Raw genomic sequence first — 15966 nt, forward strand, 5'->3', positions numbered from 1 at the left:
GTTTTGAATTCACAGAAACTTGTAAATGAGGAGAGGGTATTTAACACCAATAAATAAACAATTTTTAATGTCAAAAGGAAACAAATGACAATTGATATGCCCATCTATTTTGCATATTTAGATCTTGATGAATTTATTGTTTCATCTTCAGTGGTAGTTTCAAGGACAATGGTGGAAATAATATACTGAATTTTATTGCAAATAGAAATTCAATGGTAATTGGTAACTTAAAATTTATTGACGTGAGTGCTTTTAAAATTTGGAGGACCAAAAAAGCTTTATATATCTGAATCCGTGATATAATGAGTGGCTACTGTATTACAGTATATACAGAAATTTTTAAAATATATTTAACCATATCAGAATAAAAAGAAAAAAAGAACATTTACTGCTATTTTGCTGAGTTTTCCTTCCAATTTTTCACTTTGTTTTGTCACTCACTTTTTACCCATGTTTTCTGTATTTCAACTCATTTTTTTAGAGGGAAAAAATGGCACTCTGAGGCCTGTTAACAGAAAAAGTATTACGTACAGGGGCAAGATACTACTAATTTGAAGTGGGCAGCATATATATTAAATTATTTATTTATTTATTATTATAAAGTAAATGCTTAAAAATATAAAAATGTGATATGATTATTTTTTATTTTTTTCACTCCTTACAATCTGAACTTGACTGTAACTGATTTTGGAGACTAAAAGAAGTACTTATTTTTATTTAAAAGGTTATTCAGTTTTTTGAAAAACTACCGGGATACACAGAATATTTGGAAAATAATATGGAGTCAGTAGTTCCAAGAACGTCATCCTGGATACTTTTAGAAGATAAGAAACCATATGGTACAGGTGAGATGAATATTATTGTAAAATATTAATTTTTTCTATTTAGAAATCTGTAAAATTTTGTTTTAATCATATTACTTTTATTTTTATATTGTATTATTGTATTTTTATAAGTATTATTTTACACTCATTATTAAAGGTTGACAAAATTTTAAAAATTTTACACTTGTTTCTGTTAGACTGGTATATACAGGATCTTTCAAAAATAATTCTACCATTGTAATTATATTATTTATTGACAAAAAAAATCTAAAAGACTACACAATAAAAAAGTCTTATGTCTTTCTCATACCTCAGGAAATAACAGTCTTACAGTGGAATTGACCTTTATTTAGAGGTTATTCATCCACCTCAATATGCAAAATATTATAAAACTTCTATCTGGTGATTGCACAAAAAAAAGTATAATATACATTGATAAAATTGCCAGGATGATAATTGTAAATTGACAAAAATGAGCAATTATTTTATGGTCACAATACTGGACTGCAATTTTTAATCATATTTTTAAAATTTATTTCATTTAAAATATATGTTCTCCACCTCAAATTAGCTGTGTCTTGTCCCTGTACATTGTACTTTTCCTTTAGTAATTGAGTTGTGCTGGTCATCTATCTAACACTTTTTGGGGGAAAATTTTTGAATTGAAATAACATGACTTCTGGTAAGTATCAGAAGTTCATATATAGTCAATTGAGGCCTCTTGATTCTAAGGTTTCTATATCTAGTCTTGTCTTTCATCTATCTAACTTCATTGTCGAGATTAAGGAAAGATGGATGGATGACAGTGGAAATTTATAGATCTACATATTTTTCAAATTGCAGCCCAATAAAGATTGACTCTGCGACAATACTGTTATTTCCTGAGGTATGAGAAAGGACACAAGAAGACTTTTTTATTGTGTAGTCTTTTATATTTTTTGTCAATTTACAATCATCTTCCTGGAAATTTTATCATATGCTAATTATTATATGAGAACATTGTAATGTATATTAAAGCATTGGAAAATTGTCCAAGTTTTACTTTGCCCATTACAGTTTCTCAATGTATGCACTGTATGTCAAATGGCACATATCATCAGCATCCAATTGATACTTAAATTCTTTCTGTATTTGCTATGGCATATCCATTGCCATTTCTCTCACAGAGCTACTATTCTGCAGCTCTTAAAGATTATTCATGTTGTATAATGATGAGTGATTCTGTTTCTGCAAACTGCAAAACACCAAATGTTTTCTGTATTACGGAGTTGACATTTTCATTTATGGCACTTCCTAGAAGTACTACACAATCTATTTGCATGCAGATGGGTGAAGAAATTTAGATAGTGGATAAGGGGTGCTGAAATTCTATCTTCCTTTTCTCTGTAAACTTTACAGATATGTTTGAGAATTTCAATACAGCACTTGCACTAAAGAGGATATGAAAATATACATCATTCTGAAATGCACTATAACAAGAAATTAAACAAATAAAGCCATTGTCATTGAAACCTTTTGATGTTAGAAGTGCTGTAATAAAATTCTCAAACTTGTAAATTTTACAGAGAAAAGAAAGAAAGTTATTCTATGAATTGGTATATGTTGCATACTTTTCAGATAATAATTAACTTAATTACAGCAATTTAAAATGATAATGTTCATTTTGGAAGACCCCATATAACTAAATCTTTTCATCTATATTTTACTATATAATTTAGTTATACAGTAAAATATATTTTTAAAAATCCAATTAGGAGGTTGAATTTTTTATGTTTTAAAGTATTTTAAATAATACAGTTTTGAACTCAGTTTTAGCAACATTAGATGTAACGACAAATTTCTTCTGGTTCCATGATTTTACTATGTTACACAATGTTGAAAAAACACAAGAACATAAAATTCAGTTGTAACAGCTTATTTGAAAAACTTGAGTTTTTAAAATTGGGTCACAAATTTATTTAACAAAGAAAATTCTCTAATAGATGTATGATCCATAGGATTGGAGTCCACTGATCTCAATGACTTTTTGGTGTATTACACTTTCTTGTAAGGTTTGCCACAATACAAATTGATGATCGATTTGATAAGATTGCTGAGTTTTAGTTTAGTGTTAAATTGAGTGAAGGAATGTGAATGTATGAATGTGTAAATAATGAATATGTATTTAGGAAAACTTTAGATTTGTATTAGTATTTACTTTAAAAAAATCAGAATTATTATCTTTTATGAAATTTAATAATACTTTACTTTTCAGATGCCTTTATTATTCCTTCACAAACAGAAGGAATCATGTTAACAAATATTCCAAATATTGGTAAGTTATTTAATACTTGAAAATCTTTTGTACTTAATTATGAATGGAAGTTAAAATGATGTAGATAAATTTTGATATGCTTGAATCTTTCACATTATAAGTATCCTTTTCAGGCTTTTACAAAATCTGTAAACTCTCAAATATTTTATTAACAACCATATTTAATATATTTTCTTTCTGCATCTTTATGAATGAATAGAATTGAACTTATGATTATTAACATTTCTGATAAATACAGTAGCTCTCACTACATCGCTCATTCAGATACAGTAGAGCCTCAATTATCCGACCCCCTATCAACCGACCGTCCTAGTCGGCAAATTTCAAATGTCCGCTATTGATGTGGCGCTACAATATTTGCTATGTCTTGGCTACTTTAATATTATTTTTATGTGTTTTAGCTGGCAACACTGGATCAACCATGAAAGGGACCCAGTATTTAAACGATAGATACATCAGATATATTGCACCATCTGGTATAGTGCTCATTTGGTTTGTCTCTATATGCACAACATAATATGACTACTATATTAGGCAAAAGAATCTAATACTAAAGAACTCCTAAATTGGATAACAAATGAACATTGAACAGAAATATATATATATATATATATATATACTAGCGGCAAGGACCCGCTTCGCTGGGTTTTTATTTGTGGGCAAAAAGTAACGATAGTGAAGATTAAGATAATTACATTATAGCCAATCTTACCCGTTTTTACAGAATGCAAGAATTAGGTCCACCGTTTCCAGACTAATTAGAGAATTTTTACATCCAGTCAAACGAACTATTTTCAATTTGATCAATTTTCTGGAACATTTACAATCGTTCTATAATCAAACCAATTTGAATTTGAATTCGAAAATTTTTAAAATCGAAATAGAAAATCTTCCACTTTCAACCACTTTCAAGCCCATATCTCCCTCACCCTTATAGCTATCGAGACGCAACCAGCATAGTGCGCGAATGGAGACTTGGGGCTACTACCACATACAAACACCATTCATGTGCAATGTGTAGTTTTGGCTGAAAAGTTAAATATAGGGACACACACGTCCATTTATATATATATATTATAAACTATAAGATTCTTTATTGTTGTTAATAATTTATGAATATTTAATATTCTTTGGAATTATTTATTTCAGAGAAGAAAGGTTATTCAGTTGTTCGATGGATGACTACCATAAATGGTTGGCAGATCTGCTTATGCGAAATACATACAAAGCTACAAGAAGTATCTCTCGGAGCAGGTAAAGAAAAGTTTAATTTTCATTATAAGAATTATTTCAAGAAATTTTAAAGTTGATTGTCTGTTGAAATATAGGCTATGTCATGCAACAATCGATACAACGTATTGTGGATATTGCAGAGCTCACTTTTTCTATCTTAGAATCTGATCCCTCTTCTCGATTTCAATTAGTTCACATTACCAATGAATTTTATGTCGTTTTATTAAGGTAATTACAAATTAATCTTAAGTCAATCTTTGTTGAACTATAACAAATTTGTTTTATAAAACATACATTTCAGATATTCTGTATTACCTAATCCTTCAATTGATTTGCTGACAAGATGTTTAAATATAATAAGAAATTTAGCAAAGAGCAACCCAGAAGAAACTTTGCAGAGATGTTTATCTATTAATTTCTTACCCTACATGGTTGAAACATCGCAAAACATTCCTAAACTGGCAAGGTAAATAATGTTAAGGATTTAGCTTTAACATGTCTTCCATGGATTTAATATTATGAGTTTAAATTATTATAGTGGTCTATATATGAACAACAATATTTTGGGACAACTGATTGTTGCTGTAGAATGTGTTACGGGACAATATTCACTACTGTTGGCTTTCTTGAAATTATTTAATGAAGTAGCAAAGGTAAGAAGGCAGTAGCTTTCTGTTAATTTCATGTTTTGCAAAATCAAAATTGTTACCAGACTGGAAAACAACAAATTAAAGTTGTGTTCGCTCAAATATAAGATGACCCCTTATTTAAGAATTTAAGAAAGAATTTATCTTGGAAGCAATATTGATACATACAAATTGCATGTCTGCATATTCGTGTTTGTCAATTTTTATTTACAACTGTACAAAATAGATAGCATTCAGTTAATTACACTAACCAAACAGTAATTTTGTTTGGAGTTTTTATGCTTGTTATTCATCATCATATTATCTGAAGATTAAATAAAATTATTATTGTAACATTAAGTAATTCTCTGCATACAGATTATTGCAGGATAATTTTTAATTATTTCTTGATTACTATTATTTTTACAAGACCATATTTGAGTTATTACAAATAATCTACAACTATTTTTTATAACTGCTATTCTTACAAGACTATAGAAATTAGGGTTTCTCATTTCCTGATCCTTTACCATTTTCTCAAAATCCCAAGACAAGCAATCTGTTTCCCCAGAATTCTGGGATATAATTAATTATTTTTAAGATATAAAATAAATCTTGAAATCAAATGATGTAATTATTTTAAATTTTTTAAGTAATTTAATACATCCTGCAACCTCCAAAATAATAATATTACTAATGCTGTGTAAAATATGTATTAAAAATTACCTTTGAATTACATAGAAATTTTCACAAAAAAATTTATTAAAGTTTGTTGGAAACTGCTTACAACAACAACAACAAAAAGCCTTTGAATTGAAGAAAAAAAATAAACTTAGATCAAACTTCTAACTTAGAAGATAATTTTTGTGTTTTAAATAAAACATAATACAAAATGTTACTGTAAATTTTTATAATAAGATTTTAAAAAGCTAAGATGGTCAATGCTCCAATCACTCAATCTGGTTCCTATTTTAGTAATGAAAAGTCCTGCTACCAAGAATGCTCTTTTCAATTCAATTGATGTGGGTGGAATCATCTTTAATGCATTTAAGAGAAGACAGATGTTTGTGTTTGTGTTTTTTCACCTGTAGCCTTGAAGATTTCTAGTTCCTTTTTAAGATGCATTGCAGTATTTCTTTTGCTGTTTAGTGTTCTTAATTTGTCTACCTCTGCTGCTCCGCATCAAGCTTATGGCCCGATAATTTGGCAGTTCATTTGGCTTTAATAATCAGATTTATGAAGAAAAATTTTATTTTGCATACATACATCATACTCATTTGTATCCTTGCCCAATTTGTACAATCTGGCATAATGCAGTTATTGAAGCTACTGGTCATGGTTAAAAATTAAGACAGCATCAGCGCAATTATTCAAGATATTACAGGTTTTGGCAAGTAAAGAATTTTCAGAGTCTTGTCACAAATAGGCTACATATTGATTTTTGGCAATCTGTGACATGCCATAACGAGGAAAATTGAAAAAAAAACTAAAAATAAATAGGTTTAAAATTAATAAATACAAATGTATTCTGGCAATTTATGAGTTAATTATACTTTCTATTTGCAAAATTTCCTCAACATTAATATAAAATAAGAAAAAAGTGAACTTTTAAAAATTTGTGGGATTTTCTGGAATGAGAAGAAATGGTTAAAAAACAGCCATGATCCATTAGAGAAAAACCCTAGTAGAAATGCATCTCAATTGACTACAGTCTTGTAAGAATAATAGTAATTGATAAATATCCATTGCAATTGTCCATTTAGCGTATACTTCCTTAAAAATTAGACATTTGAATTCAAAGAATCATTTAATTTTAACAAAAAGTTTCTAATTTACTAAATAAAATTATAATTTTAAAAATGATTTTAATTTCATCTGAATATGAATTTTATAAAAATCAATTAGAGATTAATTAATTTTATATTTATATTAGTTCAGTTAAGAAATTCGTAAATTTTTGAGCTTTGAACTTCAGATTTGTTTTTATATGCAAAGTTAAATGATAAATCTTAATCTTACAGTCTTATCAAAAGTACAGTGAGGAAGAAAATGTATTTTTAGGTTGTTTAGTGTTTATTTTGCAAGACATATTTCCATCATTTCATAAATGGCGTTATGTTAAACATGGTGTTAAAGAAAAAATAGGCAAGAAAAATATTTACTTTTCTGTTATAATAAATTGATGTGATGTAACATTTATTAATTATGCTCATTACATAACTTTTATTTCAGGACAGTTATGTTTAGATAGTTTTTATAAAATTCTACTTATTAAAAAGAATGAAAAAGAGAAAAAAACAAGGTAAGTTTACATATCTTTTTGTAATTTTATTTTTTTAATAAAATGATTATTCAAATAATAATTATTTTTTGTAGAATCCAAGCTGTATGTGTTTATAGTTTACTGCATTTAGCACCTAGTCAGGCATTACTTCGTATTGTGTGTACAGGCGAAGCTACTGTACAACAAGCAATTCAAGCACAGTGAGTTATTTAACCATTATTAATTTATGAAACATAAATGCATTAAATTAAATGTTTTTTATAATCATATTTAGATTGATAAATATACATATATTTGTTAAATTAGTGTTTCAGGTGGTGTAGGACAAGAACTGATCATTCTGGTTCACTATTCGCTATCAGTTTTGAACACACTGTTATTTATGAAGTACAAATATGCTGAAAATGAAAATGAATTAACTGGTATTTCTCCTTTGGAACATGTGTTATTTTCTCAGACACACCACTACACAAAACCGCACGTAGCTCTAATTGTTGCATATTATGCCTTTCAACATTACAGTCCTTGTTTGGCTACTTTAGCAGTGCAATTATTAAAGAGATTTGCTAAGGTAAAAGCTAATTAATCAGCCTTAAAAAAAAAAACTACATTTAGTTACTTTGAATTTGATTTTACAGGAGTTTCCAATGTCGTTGCTGGCTTGTTTGGGAACAGAAGCTGAAGCTATATGTGATCATTATCTCTTGCGGCTTAGTTCTGCCACTGAAGACATACGACTCAAGATTGCTATAATAGAATTTTTGACTGTTTGCATTAGTCATCAGCCAGGTCTGATTGAAAGATTTATAAATATTCCAGTAACCACAGATAAATCGGACAAGGTTTACTTTCTATTTATACTTGTTTTTCTGTTAGAAAAAAGAATTATCATAATAATATATTTACTATTTTTAGGAAAGAAATTTAAACAGCTGTTTACATTCTGTTCTGGAAATTTTAAAAGACAAACAAGAGGTAAAATATTTATATTTTACATTTTAAAATAGATTCTGGTTATAAATATAAATTTGTTATCTATTTAGAAACTTGTATATGTTCCCGAAGATCTACATTGTGCTGCTGTTGAATTTTTCCATGCTTTATGGACAAGGCATCAACTATTAGCAGAAGATAAATTAAAGAAAAAGTAAAGTATCAATTGAATGACTTTTCTGATGAACCTTCTGTTGCCATGATATAAATGTAAACATTTTCTTTTTTTATAGTGACAATTTTTGGACATTTCTGTGTAATCCACTCTTCCATGAGCATAAGCATCCTCGTCTCATAGCTTATATCATCCGTACTTTAGCATTAGAAGTTTACAATACATATACGTTTGCTGAGTGAGTACATTTTGTTACTTAATTCTTTCATAATAGATTCAAAATGCAATTTGATTTTTTGATCACTGTCAGTCTTATATTGCTATATAATTGATTTATTAAATTTTGTATATATAATTTCTTTATAAAATTATAAACTATAATAAAATTTTAATGTACAGTGTGTTTATAATTAAAGTTCCACTTTGAAATAGCCATAAAATAAAAATTACTGGACAGAATGTTATCAAACTTGGTAATAGTGTACAGGACATCATGGGATTTTATTTCCCGCAAAAAAATAGTTTAAAAACTCACCACCAACAGGAAATGGTGCTGTCTGCAATATTGTTAAACGAAAAAAGACTTGAAAACATCGTTGAAAATGTTTTTAAATGTTTCTAAAATGTGTTACAAAGCATGTTTAATGTTGTGTCCACCATTTTCTGAAAGCAAGTTAAATTCCTTCTGATATGCTAAGAGCTACTGTTGAGAACATAGTAATGCAATGTAACTTGCTAATCAAAAATGGTGGACACTAAATTGAACATGCTCTGTAATGCGTTTTAAAACTGATTAAAAACATTTTCAGCAATGTCTTCATGTCTTATTTCATTTAACAATATTGCAGACAATGCCATTTCCTGTTGGTGGTGAGTTTTTGAACTATTTTTTTATGGGAAATAAAATCCCATGATGTCCTGTACACTATTACCAAGTTTGATAACATTCTGTCCAGTAGTTTTCATTTTATGGCAGTGGTTCCCAACCTTTTTTCATTAGCGTACCCGTGACATGTCATATCTCTAGATTGTACCCCTCATTTAAGAAATTTAGTGAGTAACCGTATTGTTAATTTTACATATTGTAACTTTAAATTAAAGAAAAAAAAAACTAAATGAAAAAATGTATAATAAAGTTGTGATTGTTGCAAGGAACATTTTTTGTCTAATAATTTTTTAATACTATTAGTTTGTGATACATAATATATTATTTTTTCTGCCATAATAACTAACTTTTTTCTGTACCCTAAACAACCTATCGCGTACCCCTAGGGGTACGCGTACCACAGGTTGGGAATCGCTGTTTTATGGCCATTTCAAAGTGGAACTTTAATTATAAACACACTGTATATCTTAAATGAAATAAATTATTACATGAATCTTTTTGTGAACAATACTCTCATATAATATAATATAATACAGTAAGATCCCACTTAATGCTGCCTTTTTTAATGCTGATTCGATATAATGCGGTCTGCTCGAAGCCTAAAAAAAGCTCAAAATTTACACTGATTTAAATTATCATGGCATTTCATTGATTCATATATAATATGATTGTTTGTGAACACAAACCAATCAGCAAAAGGTGGCAAAAAGGTGTGCTTTCTTTAAATCTATGTTTGTTTGGTGCAATTTTGGAAAAAATATAAAATCAGGGATGCCATAAGAAATAGCAACTTCACTTGGCAAGAATTAACTGATAAATGCACAAACGAAGTGTGGAAGAAGTTATGGCTGAAGGTATCCAAGAATTCTCGACAAGACGAGCCTATCACTATATCGTTAGGTTGACCAAATTCAATCTAATTGATATAGCAGGACTAGGAGTTATAGATGAGCAGAATATTGAGGAATTACTGCATGTTTCTGGTGAGAGCCTTACCAACAACGATCTTCAAGAACTGGCAGAATAAGGAATTCATGTGGAACTGGAAAATAGACATTCTGAAAATGAAGAATCCAAAAAATTTCTTACAGATTTCTTTAGTAAAAGTTTGGTAAGATAACCGAAATCATTGATCAAATTGTAGCAAATGATCCAGATTTTGAAAGGAGTGCAAAAGCAAAACGAGGCGTTTTGGATGCAATCTTCTGCTACCGACATTTGCTTAAGGAAAGAAAAAAGTGACAAATGAAACTTTACAACTTTATTACAAAAGAACAAGAATTTCAGTAAAATCAGGACCTTCATCATAAAAAAAAATGAACTTTACATTTCTGTGTGCATATGTTTGTGTGTTATTTAACATATATTATTACACAAATCAAGATAAAAATAATTTAAAATTAAAGTAAAATTTGTTGATTTTTGGTTGCGTGTTCCTCTATCCCTATTTACTCTATGTTAAAATGACTTTGTTTAACGCTGTTTCACTTAGTGCTTTGTTGTCTAGGAATATATCCCCCACATTAAGTGGGGTCCTGCTGTATAAGTTTATTTTAAATTGTATGTTTATTTTTAAAATAAATTATTATAATTAACTTGTTATCCACTTATTCTTTATTTGGTTCCATACTATGTTGTATTATATTTAAGGGCTTATCACACATTGAGGCTCAATGTGTGATAAGTAAGTAGGCACTAGAGGCAGGCATTAGGTGCCATAGCTTGCTAAATTTAATAATTATAATTAAATTAATATTTTAATAATTAATTTAGAAGGTTCTGGAAGTAAAGAATCAGCCCAAAGCAAGACTCAAACTTACAACTCTTGCTTACTGTGCAGTTATGTTGCCAGTTATGCTACCTGGACATTTGTCTGATTCTCACTTCCAGAACTTATTAATTTAGACATAACCATACTTTGTTACTTACAGTTATATTTATACACGCACTCAAATATAAACAATCCAAACCTGATAGTTATATTAAAGCCAAATGATTACCTAAGACTTAGCATTTAATTAATAATAATAGTAATAGTAATATAGCCCAGTATAATTTGGCAATTGTTTGGCTTTAATATTAAAATATTGTATATGCATAAACAATGTGTATCAAATTTTCTCATTGTCTTCCTTTCAAACTTTCATCAACCCCATTGTAAAACCATGATCTAGATATACTGGATGATCATAATTAAAGTACCCCTATTCAAATATTTTTAGATAGATATTTATCAGTCCAAAGCAACCAAATTTGGTGTAGTGATATTTAAGGACATTTCCATAAAAAAGTACCAAAACTCACCACTATGATACTTTTGGCACTTTGAATCTATGGACAGTTAAAACAGCTATTTGCAACATAAAAATTTGTCTGTCTTTTTTCATACAAGCATAAACATGTATCATTAAAGAATTACAGATTCATTTACATCAAAATGTTTTGTGTTTTGTTTGTTTAGCATTAAAAAGTTTATTTTATGTAAGATAAATAGAAACTTTAATGTTAACTTTGATAATTATATTTCAGTAGTAAATTGGATGGGAATGTGAAAGGAGTTTTAGAAAAATTGGTAAAGTCAAGTCTGATAAAGTTATCTAAGGTTTGTAAAATTCTTTTATTAAATAATTTTATAGTTGTAAATATAATTGAAGAGGTCAGTTTGAGAAGGATATAAGTCTGTGGACCCGTGTTTCAAGATATACAAAAAGCATTTGATATTGAATTTTCCTGGTCCCAGAGCTCTCATACAGGAGTTCTGTCCAACAAAACATACCCAATAGGTCAAACATCAATGCAGTTGTGACCACATAAAGCTCTGGACATACAGTATATCCTTATGCTGCATGCAAGAATTTCAATCTTAATACACTTTTATTCAATGTATTATTATCCAAAATGTGTTTCTTAAGTTATTGCATTGTGATTCTTCTAAAGAACTAAAAATCAATGTAAGTTTCAGATTAAACATTGCTTTGAATGCAATAACAATGCCTTTGGGAACAATCTAGTAAACTTAAGTTTCCCTTTTGTACCCTTAGTTATTTATTCAGTAGAAACTATTTTCAGGAAGTTTTTTACCTGCTGAAGTGCAGTATGAAGAAAAATGACATTCAATATGGGTAAATGGGAGAATTTTTAAACAGGAGGTGGAATTACCTACTTGAAAATCTGGAAACATTACCTTTTATACAACAAATAGTATATGATCATGGACTTGTACCCTTCTTATTCTGCCACTTTCCCATAAGCATTTAAGAAGAATATACAGAAATAGGAGATGCATTGATGTATACCTTTATTCCAAATGCATATACAGTAGAGCGTCGATTTTCCAAATCAGTTGGGGACTGGGGTTGTTCGTATAACTGATATTTCGGATAACCGATTTATGTACGAAAAAATAGTTTAACATATCCGATGTTAAAATTTTTATCCATTGCATGTTGTTTCACGTTGAATTTTCTTCAATGTTAAGCCTAACAAAGACTATTGTATCATTAAAAATTATTTTTTTATTTTGTACAAACAAAATAAATATATTGAAAAATATAAAAAAAAAAAAAAAATTATACTTCAGAAGTTAATTTAGTATCAAAAACGTAAAATATTTGAGTAGCCCAAGACATAGCCAAAGATTGAAGCGCCACAGCACTGGCGAAAAGTTAAATTTGTCGACTAGAATTCTTTCGGATGATTGACTTTCGGAAAATCAACGCTCTACTGTATTTCAATTGCTTATGACAGTTTACAATTAGGCATGATGCATATTGAACTGATAGGGATGCTTGCACAGAGGGTGAAATTGCTGATAACTCAAACCCAGCTATTTTTATGGACTTATGTCCCTTCTGAACTGACCTCTTCAATTTACATTAAGAATTTTTCACTTATGATAACAGATTTTTTTATTTACATCATTTAAAAAATTTTCTTGTAGTTTGTTCATCAATGTTTGAATCCTCAACTAGCTCCAGAAACAAATCATTCTATTAATATATTAGATATAAGTTTCTTATCCGAGTCAACTCCTGACAGATATATTCTCTTGAAATGCTGGAAGGATTTTCTCTTAGTTGCCACAAAGGTATGTTTTTATATTAAATGATGATAAAACTAATTTGAAAAATGGTATAATGAATAATTATTAAAAATTTTGGCTTAAGACAGAATTTATTTCTTGATTTGTATCACCAACAGTTGTCAAATTTCACAATTGTGGTTGATATCCATTGGTGATACATTTTGCTGGAGCTGTCAAAAGTTTAGTGTGGGTGTGGGGGTTCAGTGTTAGAGTGGGCCTCTTTTATCTTTTTTGAACAAATGAAATACATAGAGAATGTTCTTTCTTAATAAAATGGTAGTCTTAAAGATTTTATTAATTTGTTTAGCCAAAATGACATTAATTTTATAGAGGAAGGAATCACTGTGGGTCCATAAGTTTTCTGAGATTCCAGGGAAAAGTCCTCAGTTTCCTTCTTGATGGCCTTATATATCACTCTTGCATTTATCACAATCTTATTGAGATCACTCTTTGTGTTATAAAAATTATTTGATCTCATTATATTGAACATTGTCACTGGTATTTCTTTTTAATTTTTCCATTATTATTATTATGTTGGGTTTAGTGGGTTATACTCGGTTGACACCGATGGCTGTATATTATGCCGGACCAGAGTCAAGGCATAACAACCATAAACAAAAATTAAATAAGTTTGTCAGTGTCAGTATTCAGGAATTTCCTAACAATAGGGCTTGTATTCAATATAGTGGCCTTCTGTAGTGTTATGTATTTGTATGTATGTATTTCTATTCAATTGTAATGTTATGTATTGTATGTATTTCTATTCAATTGTAATGTTATGTTATACATACAAAACAATATTATGTATTGTATGTATTTCTATTCAATTGTAATGTTCCCAGGCTTTTGTGTAGTGTGTGTGGTATCATACCTGTACAAGAGAGAACGACAGGTACAATAAGCACCCCTTCCATCTTTCACAGATGTCTTATTTCCTGGGCGAGTTCTATGCATGTATTTTGTACATTGTGAGTGTTTGGAATAGCTATGTCTATAATGTATGTGATTTTATTGTGTTTATCAATGAGTGTGATTTCTGGCCTGTTGTGATAAATTGTTTTATCTGTAATTATGGCTCTGTCGTAGTACAGTTTGTGCATGTTGTTTTCCAATACTGTCTGTGGAATGTATTTGTAGTATGGTTCGTGGATGTCTAATAATTTGTGTTTGTTTGCAAGCTCTTGGTGTATTATATTTGCTACTTGACTATGTCTGTGTAAATAATCTGTCTGTGCCAAGAGCTTGCAACCAGAAGTGATGTGTTGTATCTTTGAGTATGTGTTTTCTGTAGTTTTTACTATTTATGACCTGATCCTGTATGGCAATCATGAATCCTTCCATCTCCAAAGAGGCATCCCCGATCTAACTAGCTGTTTGATGTAGTTTTGTCAACAAAATCCTGGGCCAGATCATAAGGATGCCTGCCATGGAGTGCCTTTCGAGCCCACGATTGCTTAATGGTGTCTATGCTTTTTATATGTTGTGTGAAGTCTGTATGATGTGAGTGTAAGTTTAATGGTGTGTTGAGTCTGTAGAGTTACTACTTTATATAATTGTGATGTTTCTTGTTTCCTGTAGAAAAACTCTCGCAGTGACTGTATTTGTTTGTAGTGAAGGTTAACTATGTCAATCAGGCCACGTCCGCCTTCTTTACGTGGAAGGGTTAATCTTTCTATGACAGATTTAGGATGATGTTGTTTATGCTTAGTAAGTGTTCTTGTTTTCCTTTGGAGTTGCTCAAGATCTGTGTGAGTCCAATGTATAACTCCAAAAGAGTATGTTGTGAGTACTGGGATGACATATGTGTTTATTGCTTTAACTGTGTGTTTTGCATTTAACTGTGTTCTAAGTATAGCGTTTAACCTACTTTGGTATTCTTTAATTAATCGTTGCTTTATTTGTGTATGTTCTGTTAGTTTGGCCTGTTGGAATCCTAAGTACTTGTAGAACTCGCCCTCTTCCATGGATTCAATAACGTCTCCATTTCCAAGTGCAAAATCTTCTTTCTTCAGGATTCCTTTTTCTATGTGAAGTTTTTTGCATTTGTCTAGGCCAAACTCCATTTGTATGTCCTTAGTGTATGAATGTGTGATTTGTAGGAGTTGATGAAGTTGTTTTTGTGTGGATGCATAAAGTTTTATGTCGTCCATGTACATGAGATGTGACAGTGTAAACTGTGTTGTTTTTTCATGTCTGATATTGTAGCCATAATGCGTGTTGTTTAACATGTTGGATAATGGATTCAGGGCTAGGCAGAACCAGAGAGGACTCAAGGAATCTCCTTGAAAAATTCCTCGCCTAATGAATATTTCGTTTGTTTGTATGGAAGTGTTACTAACCCTGAGATGTAGTGTTGTTCTCCAGTGCTGCATAGTGTTTTCGAAGAATGCAATGAGTGATGGATGTATTTTGTACATGTGTAGAATATGTAGCAGCCAACTGTGTGGAACACTGTCGAATGCTTTTCTGTAGTCTATATATGCCATGTGTATGTTTCTGTGTTGTTTGTGTGCTTGCCGTAGAATGACTGAATCTATGAGTAACTGTTCTTTGCATCCCCTGTGATTTCTACGGCAACCTTTTTGTTGTTCTGTAAGAATGTCGTGT

General features: G+C 29.8%; 1 protein-coding gene across 1 annotated transcript in view; it reads left to right on the forward strand.

Annotated features, from left to right (window-relative positions):
- The window catches only part of LOC111622991 (nucleoporin NUP188 homolog), a 139325-nt gene that overhangs the window by 112046 nt on the left and 11313 nt on the right, over positions 1-15966 (forward strand). The window contains exons 33-48 of the mRNA XM_023365470.1: positions 725-845; positions 3079-3138; positions 4288-4392; positions 4467-4599; positions 4673-4837; positions 4910-5024; positions 7019-7142; positions 7230-7299; positions 7374-7481; positions 7588-7852; positions 7920-8123; positions 8197-8256; positions 8325-8428; positions 8508-8627; positions 11805-11877; positions 13216-13362. Coding sequence (XP_023221238.1) covers positions 725-845; positions 3079-3138; positions 4288-4392; positions 4467-4599; positions 4673-4837; positions 4910-5024; positions 7019-7142; positions 7230-7299; positions 7374-7481; positions 7588-7852; positions 7920-8123; positions 8197-8256; positions 8325-8428; positions 8508-8627; positions 11805-11877; positions 13216-13362 — 1974 coding nt within the window. The remainder of the gene's footprint in view (positions 1-724; positions 846-3078; positions 3139-4287; positions 4393-4466; positions 4600-4672; positions 4838-4909; positions 5025-7018; positions 7143-7229; positions 7300-7373; positions 7482-7587; positions 7853-7919; positions 8124-8196; positions 8257-8324; positions 8429-8507; positions 8628-11804; positions 11878-13215; positions 13363-15966) is intronic.

This window comes from Centruroides sculpturatus, unplaced genomic scaffold (assembly GCF_000671375.1).
Source record: "Centruroides sculpturatus isolate CEXI.00-Female unplaced genomic scaffold, Cexi_2.0 scaffold289, whole genome shotgun sequence".
In the NCBI taxonomy this organism is placed as follows: Eukaryota; Metazoa; Arthropoda; class Arachnida; order Scorpiones; family Buthidae; genus Centruroides; species Centruroides sculpturatus.